Genomic DNA, 16,378 nt, shown 5'->3' on the forward strand with positions numbered 1-16,378 from the left:
AGGTGTGGCTTGGCTGCTGCTAACTGCTGTTTGCACAGAGCCTTGGAGCATCCATCCTGGAAGTGTGCCTGACACGAGCACAGGGTGGTGACCAGCACAGGGAGCTGTACAGACCTGCCAGCCCTCCTGGGCTCCCAAGGTCCTCAGCACAGCCCTGGCAGCAAAAACTAGACTCCTTGTCTTCTGGATGTTAGACTAGGATTGGCAACAAAGGGATTGACATTTACATTTCATTATGAACTTCATGAAGGACCAAGTTATGGGCGCGATTTCCACAAACCTTGGCATTGCAGGACCAAACTTTCAGCAGTCAAATAGTTTTTAAGGTGATGACTTTTTTAAAGAAACCACCAAAGTCTCTTATATATACTTAGAAGTATATATATAAGACACTTGCAGGTGTCTTAGGAACATATAGTTAATTTGAAGATAGTGAATAATCTCTCTTAAATCTAAATTCAGTGCAGGTTTTGATGCCTCTTGTTATCTCAAGAAGGTTCCATGAGTCAGACTTAACTGTGGCTCAGCATCACAGCTGTACCATGGCCAAAAGAAAAGATGCCAAAATCTTTTGTATATATGAATATATATGCACACATATATTCTGTAAATTAATACATATAATACATATATAATGTATATTAATAAATTATCATAATGGCTTTTTAACATATTTCATCTGAGACATGCAGAACCAGGCAGCATTCAATAATTACATTTTTTAACTTTTTCTTTTAAATATGTACCTAACAGTTTAAGTATCACACTCTTGTTGATATGTGCTACAAGACAGTGTCTTTCCTTTTTTAAGTAGTAATATCATAATTAAAGAGGAAATCAGAGGAACTCTCAAGCCAGGAGCCACAGCAGTGACAGATTAGGCAGGTATTTCTGCTGCAAATGTTGCCACAAAAGCCCCCAAGGATATGATTGGACTGGCTACCCTTTGGCTGCTGGGCATCTGAAACACCACATTTTAAATGTTGATATAATATTCTTTTTGTAATCTTTGATCTATATAATTTTGTATGAACACCATTAGGTCAAGAGCCATACTGCCTAAATTCTTCCAAAGTTGTAGTTTGGATGATATTTGGGTGCTTATTTTGAGCACAATATAGACATTACATAAGATTCATGAAGAACATTGTTATTTAAGATCCAGACACATGAAAATTCAAAGACATTACTACATTTAGAATATTCTTAATTGTGCAAGGACTGATTTGGAGCTAGCAATTTGCATGCTTTCTGGATCATGTTGTAAGAACTAAGTTGAGCTTTTTGCGTGTGTGATGTCAATTTTGTCCCAGAACTCAGTAAGAAAACATTGTCTTGGATTCTGAAGGAGAATCGAATTTAAGCATGGCATGGCTTAAATTACCAAGGGAAATGCTGAAAATGCAGTTTTCCTGATCACATGTTCAAAGTTAGAGCAGAAGTAAAGTCTGTGAATATACTTGGCAGAGTAGCAACCCCAGAACAATTTTTCAGCTAGCTGAAGTAGGTAAGTGCTGTCTGCAGATGAATTCAGTATGTATTTTATGAACAGTATATAACTTCATTGAGTCCTGCCTTTGATGATATCATCTATCCATTTTTTCCCCCAGTAAACATTATCCAGTCTGGATGGTTCTGAAGAAAATAAGAAAAAGATGTAACCTATGTATAAGGCAAATGCTTGCTTTTCAGTTACCGTCCATAAGAGTTCTGATTTTCTTGCTCCAAAATATTCTGAAGAGTCAAATGGAGTTTCTAAGAGAATTTCAGTAAGAAGAACTTTGTTAATTGCAATATGTGGGCTTCAGCAATCAAAATGTTGCCTTCTGTCCATTTCTTTAAGCCCCTGTGGCTGACCACAGCTGTTATCCATGGCACAGAAAAATGGAAGTCTGCAGTACAGAGATTGCAAGGCAAAAGGGGCCTGAGCCTAGATATCCAGCCATGCACACCAGGGAGTTAGTTTCCTTTTTCATTTACTTTAAGAATGTGGAATGATTCTTAGATTCAAGCCTGTCAAGATTCTAATTCTCAAACATCTGGAAATGAAACACAGCAAGATGACCACAGAAGTGTGGGAGAGAAGTGCAAGCTCTTTTCATATTCATACTCCTTCAAACACTTTCATCTGTTTCAGTTCCCCCTTTTTTAATATGTATATAATGAAGTTTACAAACTGTGAATTGTCAACAGAACTGTGCAATTCATGTATCATTGATCTATCACTAACACTCAGGATGGTCTTTATACTACAAGTGAGAAATAAACACTTTTCATTACAACTGTGTTCGAGTGTCAACTGAATTTGTTTTTAACCAGCAGCATGTTCTGGAATTATAGAAAATGTCAGTGGAATGCAAAGGATTCAAGTAAGAAAACAGTATGGGTTTGCATAATATCTATCTCTTCATTTCCATGCCATAAACAAATTAGAATCATGTAAGTGTCAAGCAGGTGGCTAGCTATAGGAAGAGAGGTTCAAAACAGCAAAGAAAAAAGTGAAGTGCACATCCAAAGTATAACTTGTGGGTGCAGCAAAAAGATGATGTTTTTAGAGGGATGATGAGATAGAACAAATTATCTACTTACTTCTTCAAGAAAACAGATTAGATTTAGCCTTGAACCCTATATCCTTATCTTTTAAGGGATTTTTAAGTGATAAAAAAGGAGAATCATAAGGTAATTGGCAAACTACCAGTGATGGTTGGTCAGAGTGTTACGGACCAACTGTAACATACCTGCTTTACATGACAGTAGTTTGAACCACAGTAGATGTCTAAGCAAAAAAATAATTAAAAAGAAAAAAAAAAAAAAAAAAAAAAACCAAACCAAAAAAACCTCCCAAAAAGATGTGTTAATTTATTTAATAGGAAGAATAGTAGAGAAAGAAAAGTTAAAGTTTGATAAACTTGATAAAGTTTTACTTTCATGATATTGTAGGAATTAAAAAAAACTCACTGTAACCAGCAGGAACTTGCATTCTTTTTTTTTTTTTTTAAGATACCAAACACCTGCTGATCTGGCACTTCAGGAGTCAACCGAGACAGTTTGATTTCAGTAAGCACTGGATCCAGGAAAGGGTGTCTCTTCTAATTATACAATTAAGACTGATGTTTCCACTGATAGACTCATATTTGCATATGCATTGCAAATTCTGCTTGAATAATTGCAGTACAGTGTGGTTTATAAACCCTATGACCTAGTATTACACATACATTCCACATTTCCAATCATAAGACTGTCAGATACAAACGTTTAAAGTGATTTAAAAACTACAGTTTGATTTCTCTGTAGACTAATAAAGACACTTAATAGTACAACATTATGATCTTGTTTATAAGCATTTCAAACCTTGCATGTCAATAAATAAGAAGTTGAATTCCTCCACTGGCAAAAGCCATAGACTTTTTATTGCACTAACAACCATTTCAATTTATTTATTTATTTTGAACTACTTTTTACTAAGATCTCAATTTTTCTTGTCATAGGAACTAACAAAAATTTTATCTGTCCTTGAGAAATTCTGTCTTGCTTCTTTTTGTCTATGCAATGCTAAAAACTTTGCTATCTATAAATATTTTATTACAGTCAACACAGACAAAGGCAGGATAATAAGTGAGAGCTGCAGCAACTGCAAACAAGAGAGATATGAACCTCAAAACACATTTCCATCAAGGGGAGGAGACTATTTCCATCCCAGCACAGGTATACCAAATTGAAAAGCAGTAAATACCTCAAACCATCATGAATTGTACAAATGCCATCTGAGCTTCTATTCTGATCCAAATAATACTGAACAGTTCAGAACAAAATTTGAAGTAAAAAAAGAAAAAGAAAATCACAGATGGAAGAACCCTCAAAACTAGTGGATCAAATAGTCTGTTTTGAAGAGCCTTTTGAACTTCTTTAGCTGCTTTTTTTAATGACAAGCAAAGCAGCAGGATCACACAATAGCAGGAAATTTAAGCTGTTCTGTCCAACTGATAAAGCTACTTTCATCCTCTGTTCTAATACAATTAAACAAAAAAACCTCATCCAACTTTTCTAATGATTTAATGGGCAGAAGACTTTATAAATTCCCCAAAGAGAAATATTTTTAATTAATTGCCATCTCTTGCCTTTGTTCCTTTACTTTCATTGTCCTTGCTGCCCCAAGTGAGTATCTGATATTGCCAAGAATGACCACATTCATATAAATAGTATCAATCTCCTGGAGTGTCCCATTGATTTATATTTTTATTTGTTAATCTTACACTGGTGTACTGGTGATACATAAAATAAAACTATAAAAGTACTTGTTTATCCAGACACCTTTTCTCCATAAGAGAGAGGACTCTTTTTGTGCTTGCTTCTGGCACAGAACGAAGGCCGAAATATCTTCCATCCATAAAGGAGAACATATCTCACCTTATTAGGATGGTATCTGAATTTTAAAGAACACCTTGCCCATCCTGGCATTGAATGGGATCAGAAGATTTGATGCTAAAAGTTTACTCATGTTGGATCCCTAATTTCATGCTTATCTCTACTTGCCATGAAGGGTCCTGAAATGGAGAGTTTTGGAGAGGAAAACAGATTAAATATCACATGAAAAAAATTACTCTAAAAAAACTCCAACCCCTTCAAAAACCAGAGTGTTTGCATACTTAGGGAAAGTTTATATGAAACAGAAGCCTGTAAGTTACTACCAGGATGCACATAGGTATTGTGATGGAGCCCAGGTTCTGGGATAAAAATCTGTATGTGGCTCATCCCTGCTATTGCTGGTCATGTCAACCTCAAAGAGCAAACAGAAGTCCTCTGAAATGTCTGCAGAGACTCTGCAGTGCTGCAGCTCCCTCCCTCAGAGTAGCTCCACAACTCTTTTGTCTCTGCTGGCTAGCAAAGCTTCTCATGTAAGCCAAGCAGCCAGCCCTGCTGCAGACCTGATTCATCTCCTTACTGGTAATTCAGCTTTCCAAGTGACCCTGTGTCCTCCACTGAGACTTATTAGTTAAGTCCAGCTCTGCCTACAAATGAAAACATTTCACTATTTCCCAAAAACTCTCCTGAAACACTTGAATAATCTGTGTCCTGATTTCAGCTATGAGAGATAATTTCTCTGAAGAAAATAATTTACTGCATTAAATGTCACTAAGGTTCTTCATTAAAATAAATTACTGCTGTAGCTCATTGTCCAGGGTATAGTTGTAGAACTGCCTTTTTTGCTTTGAATAGCTTTGTATCTGCTGGCTGGGTGACAATGAGGCTTTCACTCCCAATGCTAGAGTATCCTCTTCTGCTGGAGGTAGACACAGGCTGCAGGCAGGTCACAGATCTGTATTCCACACCCTGCTGAGCTATTCAGCTGAAAAACTGGCCACATTGCAGAAGGATTCCAGGTCAAACCCATGGGTGTGGAGACGTCATTTATAAATACCAGAGTCTTTCTCTGAAAGAACACTAATCCTGATTTATCAGAGCCAAGCCTCCCTTTAGATAGCTATAGCTGCTGTTTTGGATTTCTCAGAGCTGGGAACTGAGATAGTGTTGAAACATCTCCATAGTGAATTTGCAAGAAATGCTTTTTTGTGGTATTTGGCTGCAGTTTCTACAGCTAATAGAGACGGGTAAATGGGAAAGATACAACCTGGCTCCAGAGAAGCAGCATCTAAGGATAAAACTTAGCTCCAGAGGAGCAGTTTGGAGTCCTCTGTCTGACTAGACACTTTGGCAGGCATTTACCAATACTCCCTTTGGTTTAGAAAAATTAATCTATAGATGTCTTTTCATTAAAACAAGTAAAACAAAAGTATCTTCCACTTCTATGACAGAATTCTGGAACGGAGCTTATCTAACAGATAATGTAAGAGGTTACATGAGCAATTATATTTCCTCCTGACCACAGCAGAGGAAAAAGGGCACATAAGTCAACCAATATTGCAGCAGTGAAACTTGTTTCTGTGCTGTTTAAAAGATGTACACAAATGTTGCCCTCCCATGTTCTGTTCCTGCTCTTCTTTCCCTTCTGCCCTTAGCAGTAGCCAAGTTTTCCATTTTGCACATTCCAAGCACCAGTGTGCATAGACTTGTTATTAGCAACAATTTTTAAAACTATCCATGGTGTGTCTAGCCAACAGGGCAATAGTGAGGAATGCCCTAAATTGAAAGAATTTGGAATTTGTTTGGAACTTGTTGACTGGTTATCATTTGCTCTGCTTCCTTGCCAAGATTTTATCGGGCTGTATATTGATTCGATGTGGCTTTTGCCAACATACCAAGACTGGATTGTTTTTACCAACCAGAGGTTTTCCCAAAGAAGTACAGGCAGGATAACATCTAAAATGATGATTAGTAATGATGATTACTAAAATGATGATTAGTGATAGTTTTAGAAAATTTCATGTACTTAAAAGCACAAGAACCACACTGTTGGGTCACCATTACAAATTCCTTATTGCTTTCTCCAATATGATGCACGGATCAGTGTAGAATGAAGGAAAGCTACATTGCTGCATCATTCAAACAGGAATAAAATCATCAGGTGCATATGAGGAAAGTTGGATCTGTGGCTTAGCGTGTTTAGGATTTGTGAAGCCTACAATACCTTGTAATACACATTAAAAAAAAATAAAAATAAAAAAAAAGCCGGAAGAGATTTCAGCAAAAAATATATATTTCTGATACTATCGAAGTATAGATTCCTGTTTGCTGGTTTTGGCCTTATATTTATGATGTTTCATGTCAACATTTACTCAAAGCAGGTTCCTTCCACGAGTAAGGTACTAAAACTTATTAATAAAAAGCTGCTATATTACAGTTTCAGATAAAACATCAGGAGAGCACTTGAGTAAGCAGATGCTCCTAATATCTGTGAGAAAGGAAAAAAATGCAAGGAATATTGGAAAGAACTGTTAGGAGTAAGCAGTTCCCAAAACACAAAAATTTAAGAAGCCAGCTTTTTAATGGGCTTTATGTGTTGCAGATGACTATTAAAAAATGAATTACAGAAAAGCTGTGGTGTAAATTCCCCAGAATTATACACGGGAACAGAGAATGAATTCAACATCTCAGGATAACAACCCTTCAGCTGGAGTTTATATCTCTTCATGTAACCCACAGAATCTCATTTTTGTTTGGGAGCAGTGGAACTCACCTCTCATCGGGATCCTCTGATATGTCACCAGAACTATCTGTTACCTCCTACCCAGCTATTTAGTCTGTGTGCAAGCATGATACCATAACCTTCCTGCCCTCTTTAATTCAAACTGGACCAAATCCAAGAGGAGTTCTGGCAGGACAAACTGTACTCACATTTATGCACGCATGGGGTGTGTGAAGAAGTCTTGATTCTTTAGCGAGACAAGTTAAAGTCTTTAAAAAATTCATGTGAATTAGCACATTATCCCTATTATGGTGTGGAGAAAAAGCAGCCCCAGCTTTCAGTGTAGCTCAGTCTAGCCCTGTTCTGTATTACACATTTCATCAGACCTGAAAAAAATGCCAGAAGTTTTGGACGATGAACTAAAACCTTGAATTATCTTTTGGTCTCATTACACAATAAATTATAGAATTTACTGTCCTTTCCTCCATTTATACAGTATGATGGGAAAAAAGCTGGTGAATTGACTGGTGAGTGCACTAAAAACCTACCTTTTAGTCCTCTACAGAGAAAATTCTACTATGACAGACTGATTGGACAGGAATTTGTGTATGTTTGTGCTAGAAAGACCATAAAAAACCATTTCCATAGTCTTGAGGAAACAATCCCTTTTATTGTAGAGAAGTTTGTATACACAGATGTGATGTATTTACAACCAGTTTTTCTCAAACAGACAACTGCTTAACATCCTTCATAAATCTGTCATGAATGAAAGAAAATGAAGCTCAGAAGCCCAGCTGGCCAGCACAACCCCTAAATTCAGATTAATTCCCAAAGATATCTGTAATGACATTTGATGACATTATTCAGAAGGAAAAAAAATAGGACTGTGACAAAAGTCAGTGGATGGATTTCAGGATTGGTTCATTCAACTGCATTTCTTAGTTTGATCTCAGAGTAGATAAGCCATGAACTAAAATTCCAACAAGCAAATGGGGACCTGCCTTTTGCCAGGGGTGTGGAAGAGACAGGCAGAAAGAAATCTGTCCTTTCCTTGCCTGGCCTCTGCAAGAACAGCTCACAGTTTCAATCTTTGTGAAAAGAATTTGTTGGTCCTGTGTTCCCCTGGAAAGCTCTTTTCCAGAAAAAGTCAGGAAAAGTTCCACATTTCTTCAGTCGGTAGAATGGAGTCAATGCACAAAGGGTGAGAACAGGTGCCCTCCTCAGGAAGGGTGTGCACTCATGTGCCAGCCCAGCCACAGGAGAGATGGCACCTTGGTGTCCTCTGGTGCCCCTCTGAACTGTGACTCAGCTCTGCATTGCCCTTTAGCTGGGGTGCTGGCACCAGTTTAGCTTCAGCCTTTTCAATCACCCAAATGCAGAGGAGACAATGCAGAGGGAAACAAGGAGAGGTAGAGACACATATTATATTCCCTTTTCATGTTCCTTTTCAATTAAAAGTAGAAACTTCATCAAAACAAAAAGTTACATGTGCAGGAGGCACTTCTCTAGAGAAGAAATAAATACCTCACACAAGCATTTTTGGATGGATAAGCCCCACGAGAAAGATTCTCAGTACAACCAGTTCAGTCATAAAAGGAATCTAACCCCCCAACACCGATGTATAAGAGAAACAGAGAAAACATATCTGCTGATGCTCAAGGAAATTACATGCTAAAGTTCCCCACAGTTTAGGAACACATATCTTAGAATCTGCATAATTTAGTTTACACTCAGCAGAACATTGCGATATTTACAGGCACATTCCAATGGGAAAACATTTGCATGTTGAGTGCGAAAGACACAGCTTTGTCACCTAGTCTTGGGACTTTAAAGCAAGGATTTTGTGACCTCAAAATACTATTTGTGAAGTTAGTGGGAGGAAGAAGGTGTGTAGGAAGAAAAGAAAGTTATCAGAATTTGCTAACTTTTTTTTTGAGCATTAGAATGGTTTCAGGCTGGGACAAAGTGAGTCTGTGTAGACCATAGGTTCTGGCTTGTTACACATAGAGTGCTTTGTCTGTTCTCATTTCCCATACTTATCCTTCCCAATTAAATATGTTTCCCATTATCAGATTGATGAGAATAGTGCAAAAAACTAATTCTTCTTGCAATCAGCATCACCATTCACAGCATAGTAACTTCAAAAATACTTGCAGAAGAGGAATGAACTGGAATGTCACTTTTTTGGACTTGGTCTGTATTCTGAAGTTGAATGTGGGCATCTGAGAAACTTATTTGTAATGCTTTGGAAGTTTTACAAATAAAAAATATTAGGTTACACTCTGAACCTGACTGAGAATGCAAAGTTCTACGTTCTCTAGCACTGTATGTCAGACATGGTGGAAAAAGCTATTCAGTGACTACTGTAACCTAGTGCTACCTGGAATTATTCTGAAACTAGTTCACTACTTTCTGAAACACTACTGTAATTGCAGCAAATTATTAAAACTATCTACAGAATATGAGTAATACAATTTAAGTTTCAATATGTCAGCAAAACAGCAAAGTGTAACCCATGGAGGTTATATCCTGGAAGTGAAATTATCAAACTATTGCTTCAATGTCTGTAAAGTAAAGCTATCCTCCCTAGGGACACAGCACTCTCACTTATGCTGACACGTAAGGTGGTGGTGGATCTTTAGCAGCTCCATTCACAGGATCATCGTACGATGGTAACAGAACCTGCAGGAAAGAAAAAAATAAGTTTTTTTTTTTTTAAAAAAAGAAGTCAGATGATAAAATTTACAGAAAAGAAAACCCCTAAGGCCTTGTCCACAACCAACCAAACAAGCCCCCCCCAACAACAAAAAAGCTCCCAAACAAACCAACCAAAAAAAACCCACCCAAAACAAACCCCCAAACCAAAAAAAAAGAGTAAATTATCAGGCAGGAGAAGAATAGTTAGGAAAAGAAAAAAATACAAGCTTGAAGTTCTTCCTTTTCCATGTGTATATTGTTTTCATTATGAAAGAAAACATGATTTCTTCTAATTTCTTAGGAACCCCAGTGACAGCTTGATTTATCTGCTGTCTGCTGGTACCTGAATTTGTTCAGTATCTGGCAGTGACAGTGGCTGCTGCTTCTGCAGCTCTCCTCTGTCAAGAGCATTAAACCTTGTCTCCTGGAGGAGTGCTCAAACTGCCAGAGTGAGAAGGGAAAAGTCCTGAAAACCTCTCCTTCTGAGCCCTCCCTGGAACAGCTAATAGTTATTTTGGAGTGGGGAAAAATAAAGTAAATGGAGAACAAATTACCCAATGTCTAAATAAATCTCCAGTTTTATACTTCTGGAGTACTCAGCCATGAGAAGGAAGATCTATACTCCCAGAAGCATTTCAGTGACTACTTCAACATCTGATAGCAATTAGGATATTAGGACAGGTTTAGTCATATATCATCCCCATTCACTGGAGTCCAGGCAGCTTTCTAGGACACAGGAGATGCAAGTTCAGACCACACAGGGCAGAGGAGATATCTGAACCAAGATTCCTACCTATTTAGGCAAGCATGCCAGCCATCATGCAATTTTTAATGGCACCTGCACTGACATTAGTTGGCTTGCATGTGAAAAGGCAAAGGAGGAGTTGGTCTGTGAGTCCAGCAGGGACTGAGGATAAAATAGATGTCTGAATGAAGAATGAGTGTACATTTCCTAAAATATCTCAGTAACATGTAAGAATATCACTGAAGTGCACTGTCTGAGATGCTTTATGCAGATGATGATAAATTATTCATAATGGAACTTCCAGATTTATCAGCACTGCTTCTTGGTCATGAAAGAGCATGTAAAGCTGATTGCCTAAATGTACACAGGAAATATCCTCATCTCAACAAAGCCAGTGGGAGTTTTGCCATGACAGGATTTCACCAGTTCTTACAGAAGTTGATAACCTGCCTTCTGCAAAGAAATATCCATAATCATCCCTTTTGGACCTCAACCACAACATACAAAATCAGTAGGAATTGTTCTATAGATTTAAACAGACTTTGGAACAGACTTTGTGGGATAGTTCCAAGTGTGATTCACATTATACTCATGTGAGTTTACAAACATGCACTGATGACCATGTGTTTAAGTACATCTCTGCACATAGTTAAGATTGCAGAATGGCTACCTTGGCATCTTCAGCCCTTATTCAGAAAAGTTTCATTACTTAGAAAAGGAAATTGTCAGAGCTATTGCTCTTCCTTAATACCATATGTTTGAGCTTATAAATGCAGTATTTTATGCACTCCACAATCTAAAAACTATCATATTTGAAAAGCATTTAATAAATTATGTCACCCTTAAAGGCTGCAAGCATCTTACAACTACTTATCTAGTGAAATTAGGACAACATTTAGAATTTCAAATAAATATTATGATAAAAAACATAAATATATTTTGCAATGTAACCTCAGTATATCACAATGCTGAAGCATGTTAACTGTGAAAAGCAATACAGATTAAATCCTCTCCCTGGCACTGATCACTATCGTTTAATAACAGGATTTCTAGTTAAATCCTCATGTTACTAAAAAAAGCATTAGTTTCTCAAATATATTGAAACATGTTCATTAATTTATTATGACACAATAAACTTAGGAATTAAATCTAATCTACAGATGAATCTAAAAATGAATCAAGTTCTCTTTGTGAAAATTTAGCTGTCTTACTGCACTTTCATAATGCTAAGCCCCAACCTGTGATCCATTTCTTTCAGGGTCAGAGTCTGTTTCATCAGGTGTGACAGGAAGTGACAGCAGACACACTCCAAAGAGCTGTCTTCCAGCTGATAAAGATGAGCTGATAAATAATGGACAACACTTCTTCCTGTGCTCTGATCCTTTTTTAAATCTATGTGTCTTAAGACTATTGTGTCTACATCCAGATTATTACTTCAGCATTGAGGTTGCTGTCATTTCCAGTAGGTCTCCTGGCCTGGAGAATTAATGATATGAGTGAACTTCTCCATTCCCTTCACTGTTGCATGAAATAAAATCTCTCTGGTAGGAGAAACGCCTCCTGGTGAGGCTTTAACATCTTGGAAGCACTCTTCTTCATTCTGCAGACCCAAACCTCATGTATGGGTCAACAGCCCTAAGGGCCACCAGAAGACACTTTCTTATTTTCCAACAGTTCAATAAGAAGTGAGAGGAAATAGGAATGCCTGTAGAACTCTGGACAGCAAGGAGATAATGCATTGCTATGCCTCAAACAATAATGATCATTCAAGTGGGCAAGTTGGAAGAGAACACTGCTGGTAAGGTAGGGCAGTCCCTTTCTGGAGCAATTTTTTCTGTTCTGTGGTGACCACACAACATACAGCACAAGTGCAGAAGCAGGGTCAAACAATGGTCATTGGATCCCTTCCTAGAGAGGACTGTGGACCACCAAGAACTCCAAACACCCCCCAACTCTTTTTGGGAACTCTCCATCAGAAAACTATGAGTACTCTATAGTGTTACCTCAGACAAAGAATTCCCTGCCTGGAAGGGATCTGGGCACTCCTCTGCTAACTTGAAGGTACATAACCTGATGAAATTTTTGTTTTGCAGGCCCTAACCCTCAATGAAAAAAACTGTAACCATTAATTCAACCACCAACACCAAAATTAAATCAGTCAAATCTTGTGACTGGAATCCACAGGTGGTTATGTCTTTCCTCTCCATTATTTGCTCTTAACCAACCTTCCTTCCTTCCTTCCTTCCTTCCTTCCTTCCTTCCTTCCTACCTTCCTACCTACCTACCTACCTTGTATCAGGAGCTTTCAAATGGCAGATTGGAGCTGTGGGTTTGAACCCTCTTGGTTTGAGACCCCTAGAACTCTGATTTCAGAGTCTCTCTGTGATGCTTTTACACTAGACTACTGTACAAACAGTGAGTAATGTTACCTCTGGCTGGATCTTAAAGGATGGTGTTAAAATGGTACTTGCTTCTTAAATAAAAGTAATGCAGTTATAGGGCTTGTGGAAGAAGTTAGGAGCTTCTGTCCTTTAGATTTTGGGCAACCTATAGGACTGAACTCTGCAACTACCCAATCTTCCAAACTTGCTTGCTGATCTACTGAAAAAAAGCCAGAATGTCTTCACATAGGGATCGCTGAGTGCCAAAAATAAGTGTCCTTCATAATTTTTGAAGTAACTTGTGAGTGACAATCTCAAACATTCTGCAAACATTAATCCTACAGCATTCAGGGAACTAACATAATTTTTCTCAATTCACAACAAAGAAACAAAGAAATGCAAAAATGTAATGCCTGGGAAGCAAAATGCATCAGTTGTCTGAGTGGAAATTCTGCCTTGAGGTACCATGTACATAAAATATGCACATATTTTTTGTACTTTGTAAATTAATTTAGACTGTATCTATTCTAATTAGATTCATAGATAAGACTGAACAGTAAGTTTTTATTTTTCCAGTTTCTGAATTCACCCTTTGGCTCAGTGACTGGCTTCCATTTTATATCCCTGGAGAGCATAATGTACTGCCGGAGTATCTATGCTGGTTTATGTTCAAGGCACTTATCTGCTTCCTTTAGCCATGCTGAAATTTAAAATTAACACAAGAAACTACTCCAGAAAACTACTCTCATCAGATTTTCATCTCAGCTACTTTGGTTTAATTTCAGTGATTAAAATTTTAATGAAATTATCTTTTCTTGTAAGATGTTGGCCATTTTAACAGTAAGCAGTTAAAAGCTCAAACGATTCAGGTTTTATCATAGTTCTCCCTTTTGCCAAAACAGATTTAATTGAGCAAAGATGGAAAAAATATTAAGGGAAAGTAAGGGCCTGGAAATCTGTTTTTGTAAAAAATAATCTCTTACAGAGGCAGAGTTGCAGGATTTGTAATTAGAATTGGCTGAAGAGTTATTCAAACTGTCATGGAAGCTGAAGGATGATTATTTAGACTTAGAACTGACAGATGATTAAGTAACAGTAACAAAACCACACTGACAGAAAGTAAAAGTTTAATTAATTTGAAGGGCTTTTACTGTATGAATGATATGAGACACTTGGTGGCCCAGGTGGTGCCATGTATTTAACAGAGTGTTTTCTTCCATTTTTTGTCCATCACATTTATTCACCTTAATCTTCTTTTATATTCTGTGCATATTTTCTTCATTTAACTCAAACACTGCTGGGCCAAGGTAGTAATTTTGAATTCTGCCCTTCTACACTGATTATTTTTTCTATGTTAGGAAATGAAAGATTAGGATATTTAACTACTGAAATAAAAAAATGTGTGGGGAATAAGCCTGTAAAGTTGTCACTGATGGAACTGTGCAAACAAAAAACCATTGTCAGTAATAAGGCGACCCCAAACTTTAAAAACACTTAGCAAATGTGCTATAGCCTTCCAATGTAAATATTTTCTTGTGAAACTTCTGAACCTTTTTAGTAGCCTCCCCAGTTTATACCCCACATACTTTGAATATTCCTACAGAAATCCATATGCCTCAGGATTTAGCTGGTGACTTCTCCAAAATGACTCCTGGAGGCTTTGTTATGACCTGCCACTGAGGTGGGGTAACTGAGAATCCTCTAATAAATCCCTTGGGGTTGAATTAGAGTGAAATATTACTAAATGTCCAGTGTAGATATAACAGACACTTATTTTAAAACTATTTAATTGCAGCAGATAGAGGCATGTGGCCATTTTGGCTCTTTTCTATAAAAGTATAAAAATATCACAAAGAAAAGCGAGGGAGGGAGGGAGGGAGGGAGGGAGGGAGGGAGGGAGGAAATAGGAGAAACTGGGGCTATGAAGCTCTCTATGCCCAAGTAGGACAGGGAGTGCTGGGCTTTGTTCCCAATAGCATTTAAGCATTTTGTGATAAGCAGTCTTGTATAATATGCAGAAGTAATCCATAACTGACCCATAAGAAATCCTGCTCCTGACTTAGCTGGTGTCATCTGCGTGGTTTGGTTAATTGTATTACATAAACATCTCTGTTATAATAGCACATGATACAAGATGACCTTCTCTGAAAGAAATAATTACCAAACAAGTTTGCCAATGGCTATAATATATTCAGTTAATATAAGCATGTGTCATTTCATATTTTTTTACATCCTGGTAAATCTGGTTTTGGAGAGAAGTTTTTTTAAGGCATTGCTTAGAAATATATTTGAGAAGAAATACACTTGTATATATTCAAATAGTCTGTAGCTAATCTTGTCCCAACAGCATTTTGTTTGTTTCTTTGCCCGCTTTGGGGGACATATTGCATTATTTCAATAATCACTCCATATCCTTGCAGCTGATTCCACATTTACTTGAACTTCCAGGAGAAATTTTTCTTTCTTCAGCACATGTACAAATTTTCTCATATTGCTGCAGTTATTCCTGTTTGAACTCAAGCTCTTAGATCTCCTCTTTCTAAAGGAGAAAATGGCTTGGTTCCCTATGAGTAAAATAAAATATTTGATAAATTGATTATTTCTGCATTCTCACCCAAACCTCACTGAACTAAATAGAAATCTTTATCTCCAGAGAGCTCTGTATTGCTTTTTCCAACAGCCATTTGTATTCTCCACTGGATGGAATGGTGCAGTAGCCACACCACAGCTTTGAGTTTGACCAGCACTCTGTTTGGCTGTTGTATGAAACTTTTGGGAGTTCCCACGACGAAAAATCTTGTTGATGCCTTGTTAGAAACAAACATAGCTCTAATATACTTTTATCCAACACCTTCTAGAACTTAAATGCAAAAAAAAGCTTTAGATTAAAAATGTCTTTGATAAGCACTGATGGCTATAGTGAGTATTCATGATGCTTTCTCAAACTTTAGCTTTTCAGTAAAACCACCTTTGCTTTATGCTGAAGGACTTCAGGTTACATCACATAAGTGACAATAAATAGTTGTATAGAATTAGGGTCATTACTACTGCAATTTAATCCTGGTCCTGTTGCTATCATTTGGAGCTCTGATAAATTGTTTGACTTTGCCAGAGAAGGAAAAGACTTTACTCACATTTGTAAAACAAATTTGAATTATTACTATTTGAAACTTCTTAAAAGATGTTGGAAACATCCCAACAGAGTAAAAACTCCCTTGGATAACACTTGCACATGACTGTATGAGACAGGTGCTAAATTGTGGAAATATTTACAAACTAAATATGTATTTGCAGAAATTTCAGCCTATGCCTGGAAATGTTTATCCCAAACTCTTCACCACAGCTCTGTATGTACTGCACAGAATTCTTCTGCAGAAGTGACCTTTACATTTTAAGACACCCAAATCCTTAGGAAAGGCCAATGTGAATATGTTGGGAGGAAAAAGAGGAGAGGGCAAAAGGAGCCCTTTG

General features: G+C 37.4%; 1 protein-coding gene across 1 annotated transcript in view; it reads right to left on the reverse strand.

Moving 5' to 3' along the window:
- Window positions 1–7,744: 7,744 nt before the first annotated feature.
- LAPTM4B (lysosomal protein transmembrane 4 beta) overlaps window positions 7,745–16,378 on the reverse strand; it is a 60,180-nt gene continuing 51,546 nt past the window's right edge. Inside the window, exon 7 of the mRNA XM_083878898.1 lies at window positions 7,745–9,766. Within this exon, the coding sequence (XP_083735024.1) occupies window positions 9,692–9,766 (75 nt within the window). The 3' untranslated portion in view covers window positions 7,745–9,691. The remainder of the gene's footprint in view (window positions 9,767–16,378) is intronic.

This window comes from Zosterops lateralis (assembly GCF_965231275.1).
Source record: "Zosterops lateralis genome assembly, chromosome: 1".
Lineage (NCBI taxonomy): Eukaryota > Metazoa > Chordata > Aves > Passeriformes > Zosteropidae > Zosterops > Zosterops lateralis.